The sequence below is a fragment of the Neoarius graeffei genome, chromosome 13 (assembly GCF_027579695.1).
Source record: "Neoarius graeffei isolate fNeoGra1 chromosome 13, fNeoGra1.pri, whole genome shotgun sequence".
NCBI lineage: Eukaryota > Metazoa > Chordata > Actinopteri > Siluriformes > Ariidae > Neoarius > Neoarius graeffei.
Window position 1 is genome coordinate 46,435,429 of NC_083581.1, and position 19,943 is coordinate 46,455,371.

General features: G+C 42.4%; 1 protein-coding gene across 2 annotated transcripts; it reads left to right on the plus strand.

Moving 5' to 3' along the window:
* The first annotated feature begins 403 nt into the window (after positions 1-403).
* On the plus strand, positions 404-16,049 carry zgc:153012 (uncharacterized protein LOC777626 homolog). 2 transcript variants are annotated; one of them, XM_060937869.1, is made up of 5 exons: positions 404-826; positions 2,053-2,558; positions 2,634-2,794; positions 14,949-15,000; positions 15,337-16,049. In XM_060937869.1, exons 1-5 carry the CDS (start codon positions 721-723, stop codon positions 15,475-15,477), a joined length of 966 nt encoding a protein of 321 aa, XP_060793852.1. In that variant the 5' UTR covers positions 404-720; the 3' UTR covers positions 15,478-16,049. The 2 variants fall into 2 exon arrangements, with proteins under 2 accessions (XP_060793852.1, XP_060793851.1); XM_060937868.1 differs by having other exon boundaries at positions 734-2,558.
* Positions 16,050-19,943: the final 3,894 nt, after the last annotated feature.

Genomic DNA, 19,943 nt, shown 5'->3' on the forward strand with positions numbered 1-19,943 from the left:
ATAATAATATAAGTATAAGTAATACTCCATACAGTCTGTGGTGTTTAGAGTTGTTCGCACTGCACAGAGTGAAAAAGTTAGCGGTTCGTACCCTACAAAGTTTCCTCAGAATTCTTAGCTTTCTGAGATCCATGTTGCCGGGTTCTATACAGAAACAGTCAGGGTTCTTCAAGGGGGGAAACGAGGAAGAAACCAAGGGGTTGGGGAACAAATATCCCTCTCCAGAATAACATGTAGTGACGTGTACAGGGTGTGTCCGCCTTATTTCAGAGTCTATGTAGTGCACTTCTCTAGGGAGCTGAATGGAGTTGAACCCGGAGCTGCAGTGCACTGGACCGGGTGTAGAAGCTTCTGTCTCCTCCTATGTAGTGCACTAATGCACTGACGTAGTGAGCAGCAGAAGTGTGCGTGTTTGGGAATCAGCCAGTGTGTGATGGAGGCTGCACTAACTGTGCGTGTGCCAATCGCACCCTGAGCACGAGGGGCGGAACTTCCGGGTTTAGGCAAGAAAAACAGAAGAAAAAAGAAGGATAAAAAAGTTATCAGTAGTTTTGGACACTGCAGGAGTTTGGTGTGGTGACAGGAGGTCTTTATTTATTTATTTATTTATTTATTTACTTACACACACCGCTGAAACACAGCCGAGTGTCGCGTTTACACACTCCTGCGCACTGATTCGAGTGTGACTCAGTTCGGGTGAGAAACTTCAGAGGAAGCTGGATGTGTGTTCTGGTGAGGTTTTTTTTGGGGTCCAGTGGATTGTGGAGAGAACATGAGAACGTGACGGACTCGGGTGTGGAGAACTTCAGCCCGTTTTACAGACACGGTGTGCACGAGCTTATCTTCAAAAATTACGGTTTGATTTTTTTTAACACACCACATCAAAGGAACTGATTACTTGCAAAATCGCATTTCTGCATGCGCTGCCTTCAGCTTCACACTCACTTTCACACCGAGCCGCCTCTTCTTCTTGTTCTTCTTCTTCTTCTTCTTCATTATTATTATTATTAGCGTTGCTAGTGTGGGGTCCTCCCCCTCCCCTGCTGTCCCCTCCCCTCCAATTTTTATTAAAACCTTGTGGATGGAAGCGCGTGCCTGAGTGCATGCATGCATGCATGCGTGCGTGCGCGCGCGCATGCATAGAATAGAATAGAATAATCCGGCACGTATTCGCTCCCCAATAAGAAAGTTTTTAGCGAACGCACTAAGAGCTCTTCAGTTTGTGCCATAAAGGTTCCCATGTAACAGAGGGCTTGCCTTCCAGGAAAATATTCAACTGGAACCTCTTCAGATATTCGAACCTTCTAAAGAACCCTGTTTTTATGAAGCGCGCGCCCTGTTGGTCCGTATATTGGGTGTTACTCTGTTTATTGGCCAAGTGTTGTAAATCTGATCGGGTAGAGCTAGGTTATAAATGCAGCATGGTTTATTTTAGGAAGTTCCACATGGACAGTGAGTGAGTGAGTGTGTACACACACACAGTTATTAACTTGCATGTTGTGTGTTTGTATTGCTAATGTTAACCCTAATCATGAGTGAGTGGTGAATGTATTGGGTGAGACAGGGCACGCACTCTGACCCTAAGAAGTGTCTACAAACACTCTCTCCACAAACAGTGGTGTGGAGTGTAAATAAATCGGTGTGTGCATAAAATCTTGTTTTTTCACGTAAAATACCGTGAAAACTTTTCACTCCAATTCCCTAAAACAGACACTTCCTGTTTTTAAAAAGTTCCACATTTCAGGCTTTAGGAGTGAGTGTGTGTGTGTGTGAGAGAGAGAGATCAAGATGTGACTGAGGACCATGCAGATATAGTTTTTACACGCGTGCACACGCACTGCAAGATGAGTGGCGGTAAAAAGCGCAGTGGTTTCCAGATCACCAGTGTCACCCAGGATGTGGGAGAAAGTCCCACCTCTAAAATCCCTGTCACGCAGGATGTTAATAATTCCCCACCACTTTGTGATGGGCCTCAGAGAGACTCCGCCCACTCTAGAGACCAAACCACACCTCCATCCGGGTTACTCAATGGCCCTGCCTTTCTTCACACAGTGAGCCCCCTTCTGACGCAGCAGAGCTCCAGCCAACCAGCAACACCAGTTACCATGCGCAAACAGCGCTCGCTGGATCAGGCTGTCACTGGGGGCGGAGCCTCACGGTTCCGCGTGGTGCGACTGGGTCAGGGGTTGGGTGAGCCATACAGACGTGGGCGCTGGACCTGCATGGATGTGATTGAGCGAGAACCAGAACTACACGGGGTACGGCGTGTGATGGACAGCATGAGACACGCCCACTCCCTGGAATCGTTAGAGACTGTGGGGCTGGGAGGACCTGAGGGAGAGGGAGGAGTCGTGCTGAAGTCTTTAAAAGAGTTAAGAGCAAGTCACATGATACACTCACAGGGCTCCGCCCACCTGATGGCACACAGCGGCCCGCCGTCACCCACCCACACAGAACATGAGACACGCCTCCTGTCACCCCCACTGCACACACCGAACACACCCCGCACCCGCAAAGTCCCCCCACCTCTGCACCTCAGCATGGGCGGGGCAAACAAAGTAAGGACAACACACACGCGCACATACACACGCCTCCACCTTTACAAATGACTGAAGTGTTTGTTTTTCTGATAGCTCCGTGCTACACGCTCCCAGCCAACCTCTCCCGGCCCCCCTGCAAGTCAAGATGGTTCGTTCCACCCATCGCTTACACCGATTCAGACCCCCTCAGCACTCGCTCTGGCCCAGTCCATGTTTGGAGTGGGAGGGGCTTTTGGGCTGGTCAGTGATGAAAGGTAACCCTCATTACACAGTGTATCATTTTATATCCAGTGGCCAAAGGTCTTGTATTACAGTTTTGTATCACAAAATTGTTTCTTTATGTTTTAGAATAAAACATCATTATGCTACAATCAGATCAGCTCTGTGTGAACTTGCATCCAGCCAATCACGTGCCCTCAGTAGGAAAACAAAAGCCTTTACTCTAGAAAGAAAAAAAATCTGTTAGCCCTGCCCCCAAATTGAGTTCCTCTAATTCCAAAACAAAGTTGCAGTTTACTGGTGCTGAAAGTTCTCCGATAACATACAGTGGAAAGAGACCCTTCCGCTATTAACCCTCTGTACCACAGTAGAACTGTCGAAAATTACTGAGAACAACAAAGAAATTCCTTTGGTTTTTTTTTTTCTTGTCATCCTGTCAACAAACAGTTATAGTTAGAAAACAAAAGAAAAATGATAATTACAAGTTGTTTTGTTTTGTTTGAAAGGGCCTGATTTGTATTTTAATATGATATAAAATATGTATTGGTAACTAAATGTATCTACAAATATTACAATACATATCCTTACATGCACTCTAAACCTCATTTCCACAGCCAGGACCAGCTTGGACTTAGGTTTTGAACAATACTGCAGACGTATTTATTACATTTTTATACCTTCTTAATGTGTTTAAGCAGTATCTATTATATGTTTTTTATAAATAATTAAATATTGAATTATTTACCAAATATTTATTTACTAAGCCACATAATAAGAAATCAGCTGAGAAGTTTAGTGGCTTATGCTAAATTGAAAATTAACTGATTTACAATGTGAGAAAATAGAATGTGTGTGACAGACAGACAGACATGCAAGCAGCGAGAATGAAACAAAGTGACTCATTTTCACAGTTGACTGATACTACATTGAGCATACCACGGGTAAAGTGTTAGATTAGATTTCTGTAAATGTGGCATGGATTTACGTGTTTTTTTTTTTTTTTTAATGATGCATGTAGGCCTAATATCATTGATCTCAATCTGATCAATTTATTGAGCGATTAAGCTGGTGCCAGCTATAAACCAACCAACACCAACTCAGCCATACAAAGATGCTAGAGAGTTAGCTACTCATAATAAACAGGAGGATACTAACATTACTTTTACATTTTATTATTTTGACATTTCTTACATCAACATGATCATCACTGTTATCCAAACATGGTGGATCATCACCATTGGTTCACAGAAATGCTGTTTTATCCAGTGAGAACAGATGCTGGTGTTTCTAATAGTCATAACTTCCAGAGACACTGTAACTCCTCAGCTGGTCAGTTAGTAGCATTAAATTAGTATTAACTGTTAAATTAACCAATACTTCAGAAATGTCATTGGCAACACAGTCAGTTTCCTGTTTCAAAATAAGTGTGGTTTTCATGTATACACAGTCACAGTATTATTTCACCAATGAATGTTCTACTACAGCAGATATGTCTTTAAAAATCGTGACCATCTGCAGCCGTTACAGTAAATTTCTCTGAGGCTGTTGGTGGTCACTATGGAGTACAGAGGGTTAAAATAAATCTATCTAGCATTGTCTACGAAGAGTTCAGTTTGTCTCTGGGGAACCTGAAAGGTTCTCTGTACAACCCAACAGCAGGAAGTTAGAACTGTCTTAAGAACTCTTGAGGAACCCTTCTTATTCTGAGACTGGGGTGTTCTACCCCGAGCCTTAGAACCTTGTAATCCTAGAAGTCATGAACTTTGCAAACAATATCAAGTGCTTGTTTGTTTTGGCACCCCTTACAACTGAACATTGCCACTTGAGATGACATGAGGGTTGTAGCACAGTGAGTACAACGGCTCCCTCATTGCAGCCCCACATTTAATATTTGGCGAACATTCCTGTGTCTGTTTCTCGCTCTCTCACTCCATTCCCACTCACACTGAAAACCATACATTTCTGTTATTATGCTGTAATGGTGTCATGTAGGAATGCGAGTAAAACGGCAAAGTCAAAACTTTAATCTATCCCCTGGTGACCTAGTGACATTTACAGAAATCTTTTGCCATGGCTCCAGTGAGAATAGCCCCCAAGTATAACTATGTCATCACTTGTTTACCGCAATGCATTGTGGGGGATAGTTGGGGTCGATAGTTGAGCGATATGATGGATATGAGATTAATTATACGTGAGAGCAATGTGAGAGGTGCGATTTTGCCATGCTCTGTCATGGAAAACAATGAAATTGGTGATTTAAAGAGGTGAATAACATGTCAAGGGTTTACAGCAGGAAAATCGGAATCTAAGTCGAGCACTTTGAGAGGGTAAGAGTCTAGATTGAGTCTACCACACTGTACATCATCAAATCTCAGAATGTCTTATTTCTGAGGACGTATATTGCACCAGCTAAACATATCTCATCTCATCGTCTCTAGCCGCTTTATCCTGTTCTACAGGGTCGCAGGCAAGCTGGAGCCTATCCCAGCTGACTACAGGCGAAAGGCGGGGTACACCCTGGACAAGTCGCCAGGTCATCACAGGGCTGACACATAGACACAGACAACCATTCACACATTCACATCTATGGTCAATTTAGAGTCACCAGTTAGCCTAACCTGCATGTCTTTGGACTGTGGGGGAAACCGGAGCACCCGGAGGAAACCCACGTGGACACGGGGAGAACATGCAAACTCCGCACAGAAAGGCCCTCGCCGGCCACAGGACTCGAACCCGTACCTTCTTGCTGTGAGGCGACAGCGCTAACCAGGGCCGTCGACAGGGGGGGACAACCGGGTATTTTGTCCCGGGCCCAGGCATGAGGGGGGGCCCAGAACTGGTCCCTCATGAAGATGCCATTAATCATTCTGTTTCATTTCAAAATGTGTTGATTTGGGGGAGAAAAATGTGCTATATTTGCATTCAATGATTGATTTCTGGTTCTTTTGCCTTTATTGTCTTCGAAAATAGATTCAAGAACCCACCTACCACCCCTAATGCAGAAATGGTTTGGTCTTTGATTAAGGCGCCAAATAACACGGCACTATAGAGATCTTGCAGTCACGTGACCGGAAAGTACACAACCGCCATCTTGTCGGTCAAAAACACCGCTGAATACTGCTGCACTCGTGTACAGAATGGATCAATTTCAACCGACGGACTACACGGCTCATTTTTCTAATGAACAGATAACTAGATATGTCTAAAATAAACGATCTACAGATTTGTGACCCTTATGGCTTTCCGGACGGAGTTTTCACGACCGGATTTTGAACTGCCAGCGGAATACCCGGACGTGTATGATTACCTCATTAACTTTCCCTCGCTGTTCAGTGGTGAAGCACTGCATGCTTATAAATCTCTGGACAGTTATCTTTACAGAAATTCAGGATTTGTCAGCGACTCAGATGTGGCATCTTGTAAACAAGAAAATAATCCTCACTGGATGGGTAAGTCACTTAAGTATTGAGTATAGCACTGACCAGCCGATTATAGAATAGAATATGGTAATTCCAAATCGTCTGTTTTGTTTACATGGATCTGGCGTTGGAGAGGTAGAGGCTTGGCAGTGGAGATTTGAGTGGCTGTTTGTATGTGTATATGTATGTGGCAATCATATCCAAATGTTTTAGGCACGCTTGCTGAGCTGCGCTGAGCTGGACTCCGGTTAGCTGAAAGCCCGTGGAACGCTGCCTCTTGTTAATTAAACCTTATTTTGTTGGAAATCATCCCGTGTAGATACGACGGCATGTGAAATTGCCAGCTAGATAGAGTTTAATGTAACGAATGGGCTATAAATGGGGTGTTTTGAGGTTAGTCTGTTGCAAAACATTAAACTTTCGCTTAGACTGGATACTCTTCAAACAATTCCCTTGCTCAAGTGAAAAATGATAGGCCTGTATGAAAAGCGCAATTAATGAAAGTAGCCTAATAAGCCCTAAATGAATAAAACAACCTCTGTTTTATTGTTGTTGCTTACACGTTAAGATTTTGAAATCTTCTCGGTCCAGTTCTATATCCAGGGAACGTTGTAATCCTTTTGGTTTATCCGTAATAAACGTGTCAGCCCCCAGGTCAGATAGGCTAATGTTACGTGGTTGGGAGGGTGTCAATTTTTTTTGTAACATTCTAAATCGAGTACGGAAAGGACGTTTATGAAAAACAAGACAAAAAAATACACTGAAAAACTCACTGTACACATCACTAGTGGTGATGCTTCTATGTTCAGATTTCGGGAAAGCCATAACTCCGTTCTCATTGAGGCCCAGTTCCATCCCGTAAACAATCATTTTGGTTTATCAACTACCTGCGCTCAAACATGTCACAGGAGAGGCTCAATGGGCTGGCTATGCTCTCTATAGAGTGCGAACTTGCAAAGAAGCTGGACTTCAATGACCTTATTGACGACTTTGCCACAGCAAAAGTCCGGCGCATTGCATTTCGCACCTGAATAGTTGCAGACTAAGAAAATGTTCAAACTGTAAATATGTTGAAATGTTGAAATAAAATGGTTGACTGTTATAATGGGCTTGGAATACCTGTTATTTAAGGGTTGGAGTGAATGGAGACTGTGAAAAGAGGGGTTGGGTGTGGGTGGTTGCTGTGTGGCGATGTGCGTGCGCGCGTATGTGTGTGTGTGGGGGGGCACTCAGATTATTTTGGGGGGGGGCCCACTCAGATTATTTTGTCCCGGGCCCAGCCAAAGCTGTAAACGGCCCTGGCGCTAACCACTACATCACCGTGCCGCCCACCAGCTAAACATTTATAAAGAAAACAAATCTATCTGAATATTGGGAATTAGTGTGGAGCAGCACTCTGGTGGGGGATTCGTGGGTGAATAACGGTTCGAGTGATAAATGAGTGATTAGTTAAATAAAACTTGATATCAGGAAACATTACCAAAAAAAACCCACTTTGGAAACCCGTTGACCTGCCGTGTCATGTTCAGTATAAATGCATTTACAGTGGTGCTTGAAAGTTTGTGAACCCTTTAGAATTTTCTATATTTCTGCATAAATATGAACTAAAACAGCATCAGATTTTCACACAAGTCCTAAAAGTAGATAAAGAGAACCCAGTTAAACAAATGAGACAAAAATATTATACTTGGTCATTTATTTATTGAGGAAAATGATCCAATATTACATATCTGTGAGTGGCAAAAGTATGTGAACCTTTGCTTTCAGTATCTGGTGTGACCCCCCTTGTGCAGCAATAACTGCAACTAAACGTTTGCGGTAACTGTTGATCAGTCCTGCACACCGGCTTGGAGGAATTTTAGCCCATTCCTCCGTACAGAACAGCTTCAACTCTGGGATGTTGGTGGGTTTCCTCACATGAACTGCTCGCTTCAGGTCCTTCCACAACATTTCGATTGGATTAAGGTCAGGACTTTGACTTGGCCATTCCAAAACATTAACTTTATTCTTCTTTAACCATTCTTTGGTAGAATGACTTGTGTGCTTAGGGTCGTTGTCTTGCTGCATGACCCACCTTCTCTTGAGATTCAGTTCATGGACAGATGTCCTGACATTTTCCTTTAGAATTCGCTGGTATAATTCAGAATTCATTATTCCATTAATGATGACAAGCCGTCCTGGCCCAGATGCAGCAAAACAGGCCCAAACCATGATACTACCACCACCATGTTTCACAGATGGGATAAGGTTCTTATGACAAGGTTCGAGGACTGAGTTAGATTTTAGTGACATTTAGGGTAAAAAATCAATTTGTGATATATGGACTGAAAATATATCAGTATTGGGTCAAATTTTCTCAGGAATCTGAAAATGACATCATTTATGCAAAATCTTTAATAGTCGATTGGGTCGATTGACTTCATCATTCAATGGTCATGACAATACTTGAAAAATTGGTAAAAACGGATGTGAAATTTTGTCGTAAAAAAAACTTGATCTCATTTCAGAAAAGATTTTAGACCAAAATAATGTAAACTGGTTGTAGTCCATATAAATGGGTATAATTGATTAAATTTTGGTAACTCTACATTCAAAATTGAATGAATGCAAGTTTTTTTTTACAACAGTGTGTATTTTTTTCACGAACTGAAAATTGATAGGGTAGGGTTAGTAAAAGTACTAATTTTACTTATCTGGTGTTAGAATTAACTTATGTATTGGGTACTGTCTTATTCCCAACAAAATTACAAAGAGATTGATGTATAATACATGTAGGTTTATCATTATATAAACTCAACAGGAAGAATGAAAAGCCAAATCCTTACCCAGAAGCTCAAAATTCCTAAAAATTTTGTCACATGACGTTCGTTGATGAAACTGGCTGGTATGACATCATTACTTGCTGCAGCCACTGAAACTGATACTTATTTAAAAGAACACAACATAAACTCTTATTCTAAGGTTAATAGATAGCAAGTTTATCACTATTTTGCAAACTGCAACAGGATTAATGTGGATGTTCAAAATATTTTGTCACCAAAAATGGGTCATTTTCGCCTACTTTTTAGTAAAAATCATGCAAAAAGTCAAGTAAGGGCTGTTCATACAGCTTTTTAGGTGTTATATTCTGAAACTACAGCATTTTTTCTATAAGGAAAACACAAAACATTGCATATAGGGCCTTTATTTATTCAACAATATTTTTTTCACACCGATGTCACAAAAATCTAACTCAAAGTTTCAACCTTGTCTTATGCTGGAATGCAGGGTTTTCCTTTCTCCAAACATAATGCTTCTCGTTTAAACCAAAAAGTTCTATTTTGGTCTCATCCGTCCACAAAACATTTTTCCAATAGTCTTCTGGCTTGTTCACGTGATCTTTAGCAAACTGCAGATGAGCAGCAATGTTCTTTTTGGAGAGCAGTGGTTTTCTCCTTGCAACCCTGCCATGCACACCATTGTTGTTCAGTGTTTTCCTGATGGTGGACTCATGAACATTAGCATTAGCCAATGTGAGAGAGGCCTTCAGTTGCTTAGAAGTTACCCTGGGGTCCTTTGTGACCTCGCCGACTATTACACGCCTTGCTCTTGAAGTGATCTTCGTTGGTCAACCACTCCTGGAGAGGGTAACAATGGTCTTGACTTTCCTCCATTTCTACACAATCTGTCTGACTGTAGATTGGTGGAGTCCAAACTCTTTAGAGATGGTTTTGTAACCTTTTCCAGCCTGATGAGCGTCAACAACGCTTTTTCTGAGGTCCTCAGAAATCTCCTTTGTTCGTGCCATGATACACTTCCACAAACGTGTTGTGAAGATCAGACTTTGATAGATCCCTGTTCTTTAAATAAAACAGGGTGCCCACTCACATCTGATTGTCATTCCATTGATTGAAAACACCTGATTTTAATTTCACCTTCAAATTAACTGCTGATCCTAGAGGTTCACATACTTTTGCCACTCACAGATATGTAATATTGGATCATTTTCCTCAATAAATAAATGACCCAGTATAATATTTTTGCCTCATTTGTTTAACTGGGTTCTCTTTATCAACTTTTAGGACTTGGGTGAAAATCTGATGATGTTTTCGGTCATATTTATGCAGAAATATAGAAAATTCTAAAGGGTTCACAAACTTTCAAGCACCACTGTACTTCAATAAATGCCGCTAGTGAGGTACACTGAACGTTATACATACCCAAAAGAGAACCCTTCGTGGTTTGCGAATTTTATCGGTCCGACAGGCTCATTCAGCCGCTGAGTGCTTTGGTATGTTGAGAGGCAAAGGCCGAAGAATGTTTCTTTGTTTTACAGGCTTTGGAATATTGCTAGTTTCAGACAATGAACAGCGTCGATTGTTATAATCTTCTATAGCCGAATGCCATTCTGCAGACCATGGAAATACTGCTGGGTCACAGTTTAAGTATGTCTTTTTCCCGCCAGACAAATGTAAGCTACAAACACTTGTCCGTTTCAATTCAGTACGAAGGTTTTCATTGCGGATTAAACTTATCCATTTCTTTCTTCTCGAATGGCAGCTGATAAAAGCTCAAATGAGGTATTCTCGTTGTCGTGGAGATACAGTTAGGCACACAGCAATTCACTTTAGGCACGGTTAAAACCAGTTAGACAGAACAATGCAGTGTTTAACAAAGGCAATAGTAAACAATACGGCGGAGCTGACCCCAGGTATCGCCCATAATGCATTGTGGTAAACAAGCGATGACGTAGTTATGGGTTAGGGTCATTGGAACCATCAGATGTACAGGTCTCTCTCTCTCTCTCTCCGTCTCTGTTTACTATCTTGGTCACATTTGTATTTAATAATAGTACAATTGTATTAAATAAGAGTGTGTGTAGGCGGCACGGTGGTGTAGTGGTTAGCGCTGTCGCCTCACAGCAAGAAGGTCCTGGGTTCGAGCCCCGGGGCCGGCGAGGGCCCTTCTGTGTGGAGTTTGCATGTTCTCCCCGTGTCCGCGTGGGTTTCCTCCGGGTGCTCCGGTTTCCCCCACAGTCCAAAGACATGCAGGTTAGGTTAACTGGTGACTCTAAATTGACCGTAGGTGTGAATGTGAGTGTGAATGGTTGTCTGTGTCTATGTGTCAGCCCTGTGATGACCTGGCGACTTGTCCAGGGTGTACCCCGCCTTTCGCCCGTAGTCAGCTGGGATGGGCTCCAGCTTGCCTGCGACCCTGTAGAAGGATAAAGCGGCTAGAGATAATGAGATGAGATGAGAAGAGTGTGTGTACACACGCGCACTCAGACACAGACAGACTGTGAATGTAAGGCCACACCCCAGTGTGTTTCAGACTCCACCGGACATGTGCAGACATCAGCCTGTTATACCAGTGTGAACTTTACGTGTGTGTGTGTGTGTGTGTGTTTGTTTTTTTAATTACATTGTTTTATATTGTTACCATGGCATTATGTTTGTGGTTACAGGCAGATTTGCTCAATTCTGTACACCAAGTGTGTTATTGTGTCTGTGTCAAACTCTCGTGTGTCTCTCTCTTTGTCTCTCTCTCTCTCTCTTTTTGTGCTGTTATAACTTGTCTATATTTAGGTCACACTGCTGGAGGCCATTAGAGCTTCACACTATTCTGTCACCTGTCACACTGTCTGGCCAAATACTACACACATACACAAACACACACACTTCTCTAAATGTTCAGTTGCTCCTTCATGGACTTTTTTGCTATTTTTTATGATGCTAAACCAGTACTAGCTACTGTATACTGACATAGTTTAGGCTCAGAATTAGCATTATCCAGAATACACACATTGACATGTAAATGAAATGGAAGGCACTATTTTAAACTCATTATAGTGATGTATGAGATTGTTGCGCAGGAATGTGTGTGTGTGTGTGTGTGTGTGTGTGTGTGCAAGGTTGCTATATAAAGGGGAGTGTTTGATAGAAAAGCCCTGGCTCCTCTTGAGTACATGAGGGTGTGTGTGTGTGTGTTGTGTAAGGCTGCTATATAAAGGGGAGTGTTTGATAGAAAAGCCCTGGCTCCTCTTGAGTACACGAGGGTGTGTGTGTGCGCGTGCACGCGCCCCCATTAGAGAGGATGTGTAGTAACTCTGCTGATTTGTGATAGATGTATCTAAAAAATTAATCAACACTTTCTGACCAATCAGATTCCAGAATTGACAGTGCTGTGGTGTAAAATGTAATATTGGACACTAGAGGATCAGATGAACTTCGTGTGATCAGGTGACAATGTGGCAGGAAGGAGATCAGGCGTATGGTTGAATGTTATGTAATTCTCTGTTTTTAAAAAGGAAAAGAACAGGAAAAAGCTGTATCACTGTTTTTACAGGCATTAGCGCCAGTAAGAGAATCAGTAAGAAATTCAGTAGTGTTGTTTCCAGATTTTGCTGTGTGTGTGTGTGTGTGTGTGTGTGTGTGTGTGTGTGTGTGTGTGTGTGTGTGTTATGTTGGAGTTGGTGGAATAGAGGCTCTATTCATAAAGAAAGCGGGAGGTGTGTGTGTCTTAAGATGGAAGTGTTTTTTTATAGTCTTCAACTCTTTTTATATAAGAAAGTGACGTATCATGACTTCATACAGCACTTGATTGACAGGATTATGGGCGGGACTTAGACACATGGCCAAATTAAAAGACTATTGTAACTCCCCATGATCTCGTGTATGTGTGGGGGGCAGTGGAATGCTAGGAGAGTCATATGTATTGCACGTGAAGCCACCACTCCTGATTGGTGGAGACGGAGAGTGGGAGGAGAACGGAATGAAAGTGTGTTAGTGTTGGCCTATCACAGTCGAGGCCTGTTGAGACTCTGTGTGTGTGCTGTTATTATAATGTCCGTACAGTATTACATGGGCATGCATCCCTGTCTCCCTTTCTCCATGTTTATTAGGGATTACAGGATTATGTGAGGATTATTGGAGATTGTGGAACTGGAGTGCGATCGGAATGGTGGGATTAAAGTCACAGTGTGGGCTTATGGGAGTCTGAGGAGGAAGGAAGGTCTTGTGATGAAGATTTATTGGACGCTAATCTCTGCAATCAGAAGAAGCTTAAGGAGGAGGAGGAATGAGCACAAGTCCGGAGTTTTGGAATAAATTATGTAATAAATTTCTGGTCCAGGATTTGGCTGACTGTGTATGTGATTGTCCAGTGCTTGTTTGATGACATCATCTTGTTTTTCCAGAACGTTCAGCAGGACAGGAGCTGAACAGCTCAACACACCTTTTGGATTTCCATATCTCTCTCTCTCTCTCTCTCTCTCTCTCTGTGTGCTCAGTGCGAGGGTTTTTTGGGGTTTTTTTGGTCCCTTGTTTCAACTCCTCTCACACCACAGAACCTCAGGACGCCCATGGTGTGAGTCTCTGCTGAGTGTCTGTTTGTCTGCGATGTGGTTTTGATAAGAAAGAGGCCACCAAAAACCAGCATAGCAACTCGGGAGGTTGCGATCACTCTTTGAACTTCATGTTCATGTAGCTTCCTGTTGCTGGTGTGTGTGACTTGGCTGTTTGCTGTCATGTTTGGTAGTGTTAGAAAGATAGTGTCCGCATTCGAGACAAGAAAACAGCCCCGTCCTCCTCCTCCTCCTCCTCCATCCCACTCTTCTCCCACTTCCTTCACCCCAAACCCCTCCCCCAACCAACAGAGCCCACCCCCTTCTACCACACCCACTCCAGTTCTAAAAACACTCCCCTGTCTCTCCACCACACCTGAACCCCACCCCACTCACAACTCAGGACACACCCCTTCTGCATGTCTGATCTTGCAACCTGTTATGAGTGAGAAACACCATGATGGAGAGAGAGAGAGGCAGAATGTGTTGCTGCGAGGAGGTGGAGAAGGGCGGAGAATTCCACGTATCAAGCTGCGTGACTCCTGGCCGATGGGAAAGCTGAACTGCTTTGAAAGGAACTTCCTCTCATCCATCACAGTAGAAACAAAAGAACCAATCAACCATTCCAAATGTCCTCCTGAATTTGACAGAAGTAGACTGAGACCCATATGCTGCAAATCCAGCTCCACCGCACGGCTCGACACCAGCTCCACTGCAGGGACTAATGCTAACTCTGCTCCGGGCAGTACTGCTAGTGTCACTCAAGGAACTTGCAGTCATTTCACTACAGAGACCAGTTCTAAGTTGACCATAGGGGCTAATCCTAGTATTAGTGCTAACTTGGACAAAAGTGAGCTGGGTTTGTCTCTTGGACGTCATTGTCCGGTTCTTGATGGTGGTGCTAATAAAGGCGCATTTGAAACTCCTGGAGTTCCTGTGCATCGGGAACAGCTGGTTCTGGGTAATGCTGCTACTGTAACCCAGGGTGGGGGGAGGGTCCAGGGAAAGGTGCAGGCATTCCAACCTCAATTAGGGCTCCACCCCACTGATGCCACCTTTTTCTCCCTGTTGCTGCTCTTGCGCAGGTAAAAAGAAGGATACTCTCAAGGTTACTAAAAATCATTAGCATTTTCACCCTGTGGTGCAGTTTCACAGACAGTGGTGTGTGTGTGGGAGAGAGCGAGACACCAGTAATGTGAACCATGTGCTGCCTACGACATTTCAGAACAATAACATCCTTGTCACTCACAACACTATTCTGCAATTTGTGTATATGATTGTGTGTTTTTGCATCACATTGAGCAGAAAGATTCAGGTTTTTATTTGTGAAACAGTTTCTTTTACATTTCTTGGGAACAATAATGGCATTATGTGACTTTATTTTTTTTCCCCAAAGGAGTGTGTAGTGGTTTTAATGTGTGTGTGTGTATGTTAACTCTCTTCCTGTAGCGGGTCCAGTAACAGCATGATTGCCATAGACAACAAGATTGAGCAAGCCATGGTGAGTAAGTGTGTGTGTGTGTGTGTGTGTGTGTGTGGTTTTTTTAACAGTAGAACCTTAAAGGAGCAATATGATGCATTCAGACAGAAATCATAGGTTTAGACTTTTAACACAAGATTGTCCTGTGAGAAGACGGTTGCTAGGCAACTGGGCAATAAATATTTAGTTAGATAGCAGTTCAAGTCCACAACTCTGTCCTCAACCTTTTGGCTAAAACCTTATACATGGGTACACACATAGTTACAGAGAGTGGAAAAGAGGCAGAACCTTCTGAAACCTCAACATTTCTCTCAGATTTGTTGGTAAATTAAAGAGAACGTGTGTGTGTGTGTGTAGGACCTGGTGAAGGCCCACCTGATGCTGGCGGTGAGGGAGGAGGTGGAGCTTCTGAGGGAGCAGATAAAGGAGCTGGCAGAGAGAAATGCTCAGCTAGAGAGAGAGAACTACATTCTCCGAGCTCTCCGGGAGAACCAGTGACATACCCACTTCCCAGTTCATCGTGTGAGTCTTCAGCTTCATGGGAAATGTGGTCCTTTCTGCTCGGAGTCAGCTTTGAAATCTGGTGGTCAGGAAGATCAAAGGATTGATGAGATGGCTGAACAAACAGAGTGAAAGACGATCAAGCAGATAAATAGATTTGAAAGAATTTAACAACAGATGGTAAATATATAAAAGGACTTGGATTGGGGATGCAAAAGAATTGTAGAATCTCTCTCTCACACACACACACTGATTTGAAAACAGATTTATGCTAATCTGTTAAGTGTTAAGGTCAGTAACACTGAATTCTGTATGTTCGTGGGCTGGTGGTGTGTGTGTGTGTGTGTGTGTGTGTGTGTGTGTGGTGAACAGTCAGCTTTGTTCGAGCAATAATACTATAAGTTGCTGTGGTAGTTACCGTGGTGGTAGGAGGAGGGTGTGTGTGTGTGTGTGAGAGAGAGAGATGTATGTGATTAATGGACGGGTACTGTACGAACATGACTGTTATGTCACTAATAAATAATCTCACTGTTCATTTAATTATATTAAATTTTCTTTTCACTCCAAAAGCTATTGATGAGCCAAGTGACTGTTAAGCATTTACACATTTATATTTCACTTTAGAAACTTTTATTATCATCTGCATCACTTCCATAAAGGTTTGGGAGGTGGGGCCTACAAGATACCAAAAAAGCAGTCTATTTACATTTATGGCATTCAGCAGCTGCCTTACACAGAGACAGTTAAAGAAGTCCATCAGTAAATACATCCTGATCCTGGTTCACAGACTGAGAGTAGGAGTAATATAGTAAGAAATTCACACAGACAGAACAAGGTGGTTTTTTTTTTTTAAATAGTGCTTATTTTGTAACATTGTTCATGCTAGCAAGCGAGAAAGTATCAAGCATTTTTTTTTTTTAAATGTACAGTACCAGTCAAAAGTTTGGACCCCCTGACTCATTCAGAGGTTTTCTGTATTTTGACTATTTTCTACATTGTAGACCAATACTGAAGACATCAAAACGATGAAATAACATATGGAACATATATGGAATTATGTGGTAAACAAAAAAAGTGTGTTTCATATTTTAGATCAGGGGTCACCAAACTACGGCCCGCGGGCCAACTCCGGCCCGCCACCCCCCTTTGACCGGCCCCCCAGCCCCCCACCACTTGAACCAGCCCTATGAGACAATCCCCAAAAGTGGTCATGGCCTATTTTTTTTAAATTGCTTTTTGGCAAATAACATGTCTGCATCTTGTATTTTGTTGATTTTATCAATTCAAATTGATATTTAGTTATAAAATGAGCTATTCATATTTTCCGAATTTTCGTCATATGCTCGCGATCAAGCAGTGACAGGCAGCGCACGCGCAGAGAACTGTCAGTGTTCAGGACAGCAAAATGGTGAGCGGTCAGCGAAAAGATGACAGAGAGTGCAGAGTTTTTAAAGAACAGTGGACCACTGATTATTTTTTTGTTCAGTGTAAGGACCGTGCAGTTTGTCTTGTATGTAAAGAAAGTGTCGGTTTTCAAAGAATATAATCTGCGTCGTCACTATGAAACCCGCCACAAAGAGTATGCTAGTTTGCGAGGGCAAACAAGAGAAGACAGGATTCGGAGGATGAAATGCGGACTGGCTGCACAACAGAATGTATTCCTTCACCAAACCCAGATCAACCAGGCTGCTGTCCGAGCTCGCTATAAGGTAGCTCACCTACTAGCTACCCATGGAAAGCCGTTTACTGATGGGGACTTTGTTAAAGTACGCATGCTTGCTGTGGCCGAGGAGGTGTGTCCCGACAAGAAGGATGCACTCAACGCGGTGAGTCTCTCCGCACCTACTATGACCAGGCGAACCGAAGATTTGGGGGACAACGTGTATGACCAGCTGAATGAGAAAGCGTCAGAATTCGAGTTTTTTGCTTTGGCCATGGATGAGAGCAATGACGTGCAGGACACAGCACAACTGCTGTGATCTATTGCTCATATTATAATTTCACTGTTTTTTTAAGTGTATTTATTTTATAGGCCTATTTATTTGACCTTTATTAAGTGCTGCACACAATTATTATTAATAATATCAACAGGCCTACCTACAATTTATAATTTTCCACTCACCTTTGCCAGTGTCAATCACCTCAACTAGGCAGATGTTTCTTACCTTGACAGCTTTGATGTTATTTTTATTAGAAAATAAATAAATGGAATATCTGTGGTATTTCAAATTAAAACAAATATCTGTGGTATTTCAAATTAAAACAAAGTGTGAAGACTTGAGTACTACTTTTGCAAACCACTAGTAAAGATAAACAAATATGTGCCAGGAATCAAGTGTTGATACAGTAGTGGGGATATAGTGGTGGGGATATAGTAGTGGGGATGGCTGTGCCAGGCTAGTAATCTCTACTACACAATGAGGCCTGCTGGTGGTCATATTTGTCTGGGTCATACAATTCTATGTTGTATAGCTGACTCGACCCCGGCCCCCCATCACAGTCAGGAACGACAATGTGGCCCCCAGAGAAAAAAAGTTTGGTGACCCCTGTTTTAGATTCTTCAAAGTAGCCTTGATGACGCTTTATACACTATTGGTATTATCTTAACCAGCTTCATGAGGTAGTCACCTGGAATGCTTTTCAATTAACAGGTGTGTCTCGTCAAAAGCTAATTAGTGCAATTTCTTGCCTTCTTAATGTGTTTGAGATCAAACAGTAAATAGTAAATAATAAAAATAGAGTAAATAGCTCTATTCCACAACTGTAGTAATCAGTGGCGGCTGGTAGTCTTTCAAACAGGGGAGGCTGGTCGGTTACGATATTTCCAGATTTTAAAAGAAAAAAGAAAAAACACATCAATTTTGCCCATACTCTTGCCTCTGATCTGGCTGATTGTTTGGCAGGGTCACAAACTGTGAAATAACAGGTTCTTTTGGCCCATTAGCCTACTGTCCAATATACATGATGGTGGTGCTGGGGGGGTATATTTTAACATTTTATATTTTAAAATTGTGGCATGTGGCATGTTGTTTAAAAATTGATCATTATTGAAAGCAGCTCTTTGTCAGGAACCTCAGCAGTAACAGCAGAGTGTTCTGGAATAGGCACAAGCACTGACCTTGGGGAGCCAAACACAGAGCTGGGTGCCACATATTTCATTCAGTGACACTTTCCCTATATTTTACTTATTTTGACTGAGAAATGTTTTATTGACAGTTTTGATAACCCTTCACTTTTAATCCAGGTCTGTAGTGTGAAATGTTCTCGGCTGTGTTTTTGTTTAAAAATGTTTTCCAAATTGTAGCTGTGTTTTAATTCATATCCAGAAAAATATATATTCCAATATAATATACTCAGCATAAACATTTTAAATAGATTCTATATTTTTGGTCCATCCATGACATATTACTAAAGTAGCCTATTTACTGTTGTTGATGTGGGTCACTTGCTGTTAGCCAATTCACTTTCTCGTACCAGGAGAGCTGAAAGTAATGAGTATTATTCCCTACCTTTTTCACCAAGTCAATTTGAGGCGTTGGTCTACCCTGCTCTTTAATTTTAATTTTTTCCTCGAAAGGAAGACTGGCAAATGGCTTTGCCAAAATTAAATCAGCAATGCTTGGCATCCGTGCGCAGCTTTCTTGCTAGCTGACTAGCCCCCTCAAGTTCAAGTTCAGTCACTCAAATAAACGAAATTTCTGGAACTAAGATAGCAAACTTGACAACACTATATTTACACTTTATTTACAATGAAAATATATACAAACTAAAAAAAGCTGGTAGAAACCGTATGTAATGAATGAAATCGAAATGTAAGCTGATCTCTTACAATACACCACAGCACTTGCGAATCCGCATGGGACTGAACTGAAATTCACTGCTGCCTGTCTATATTTGAAACAAGCTGTCAATCACAGAAAATATCCGGCCGCTTTCACCAATCACCAGTCTCCTCGCGGAAAGCTTTGTCATGTCCCTCCCACTGTGAGGCTGGGAGTCCGGTGGGCGGGTGTTTTCGCAGTATTTGTCCAATAACCGTCTTGCATTTTGATATTGAAAAGCGCATAGCTCCCAAATGCCATTGAAGTCCACTGAGGCTGGGAGTCCGGTGGGCGGGCGTTTTTGCAGTATTTGTCCAATAATTGTCTTGCATTTTGATATTGAAAAGCGCATAGTTCCCAAATGCCAGTGAAGTCCACTGAGGCTGGGAGTCCGGTGGGCGGGCGTTTTCACAGTATTTGTCCAATAATTGTCTTGCATTTTGATATTGAAAAGTGCATAGCTCCCAAATGCCATTGAAGTCCACTGAGGCTGGGAGTCCGGTGGGCGGGCGTTTTTGCAGTATTTGTCCAATAATTGTCTTGCATTTTGATATTGAAAAGCGCATAGCTCCCAAATGCCAGTGAAGTCCACTGAGGCTGGGAGTCCGGTGGGCGGGCGTTTTCGCAGTATTTGTCCAATAA

Coding starts and splice junctions, on each gene's coding strand:
- zgc:153012 (XM_060937868.1), top strand. CDS start 1,845: ATGAGTGGCGGTAAAAAGCGCAGTGGTTTCCAGATCACCAGTGTCACC. Junction 2,795..14,948: donor GGGCTGGTCAGTGATGAAAG/GTAACCCTCATT, acceptor CTCTTCCTGTAG/CGGGTCCAGTAACAGCATGA. Junction 15,001..15,336: donor ACAAGATTGAGCAAGCCATG/GTGAGTAAGTGT, acceptor GTGTGTGTGTAG/GACCTGGTGAAGGCCCACCT.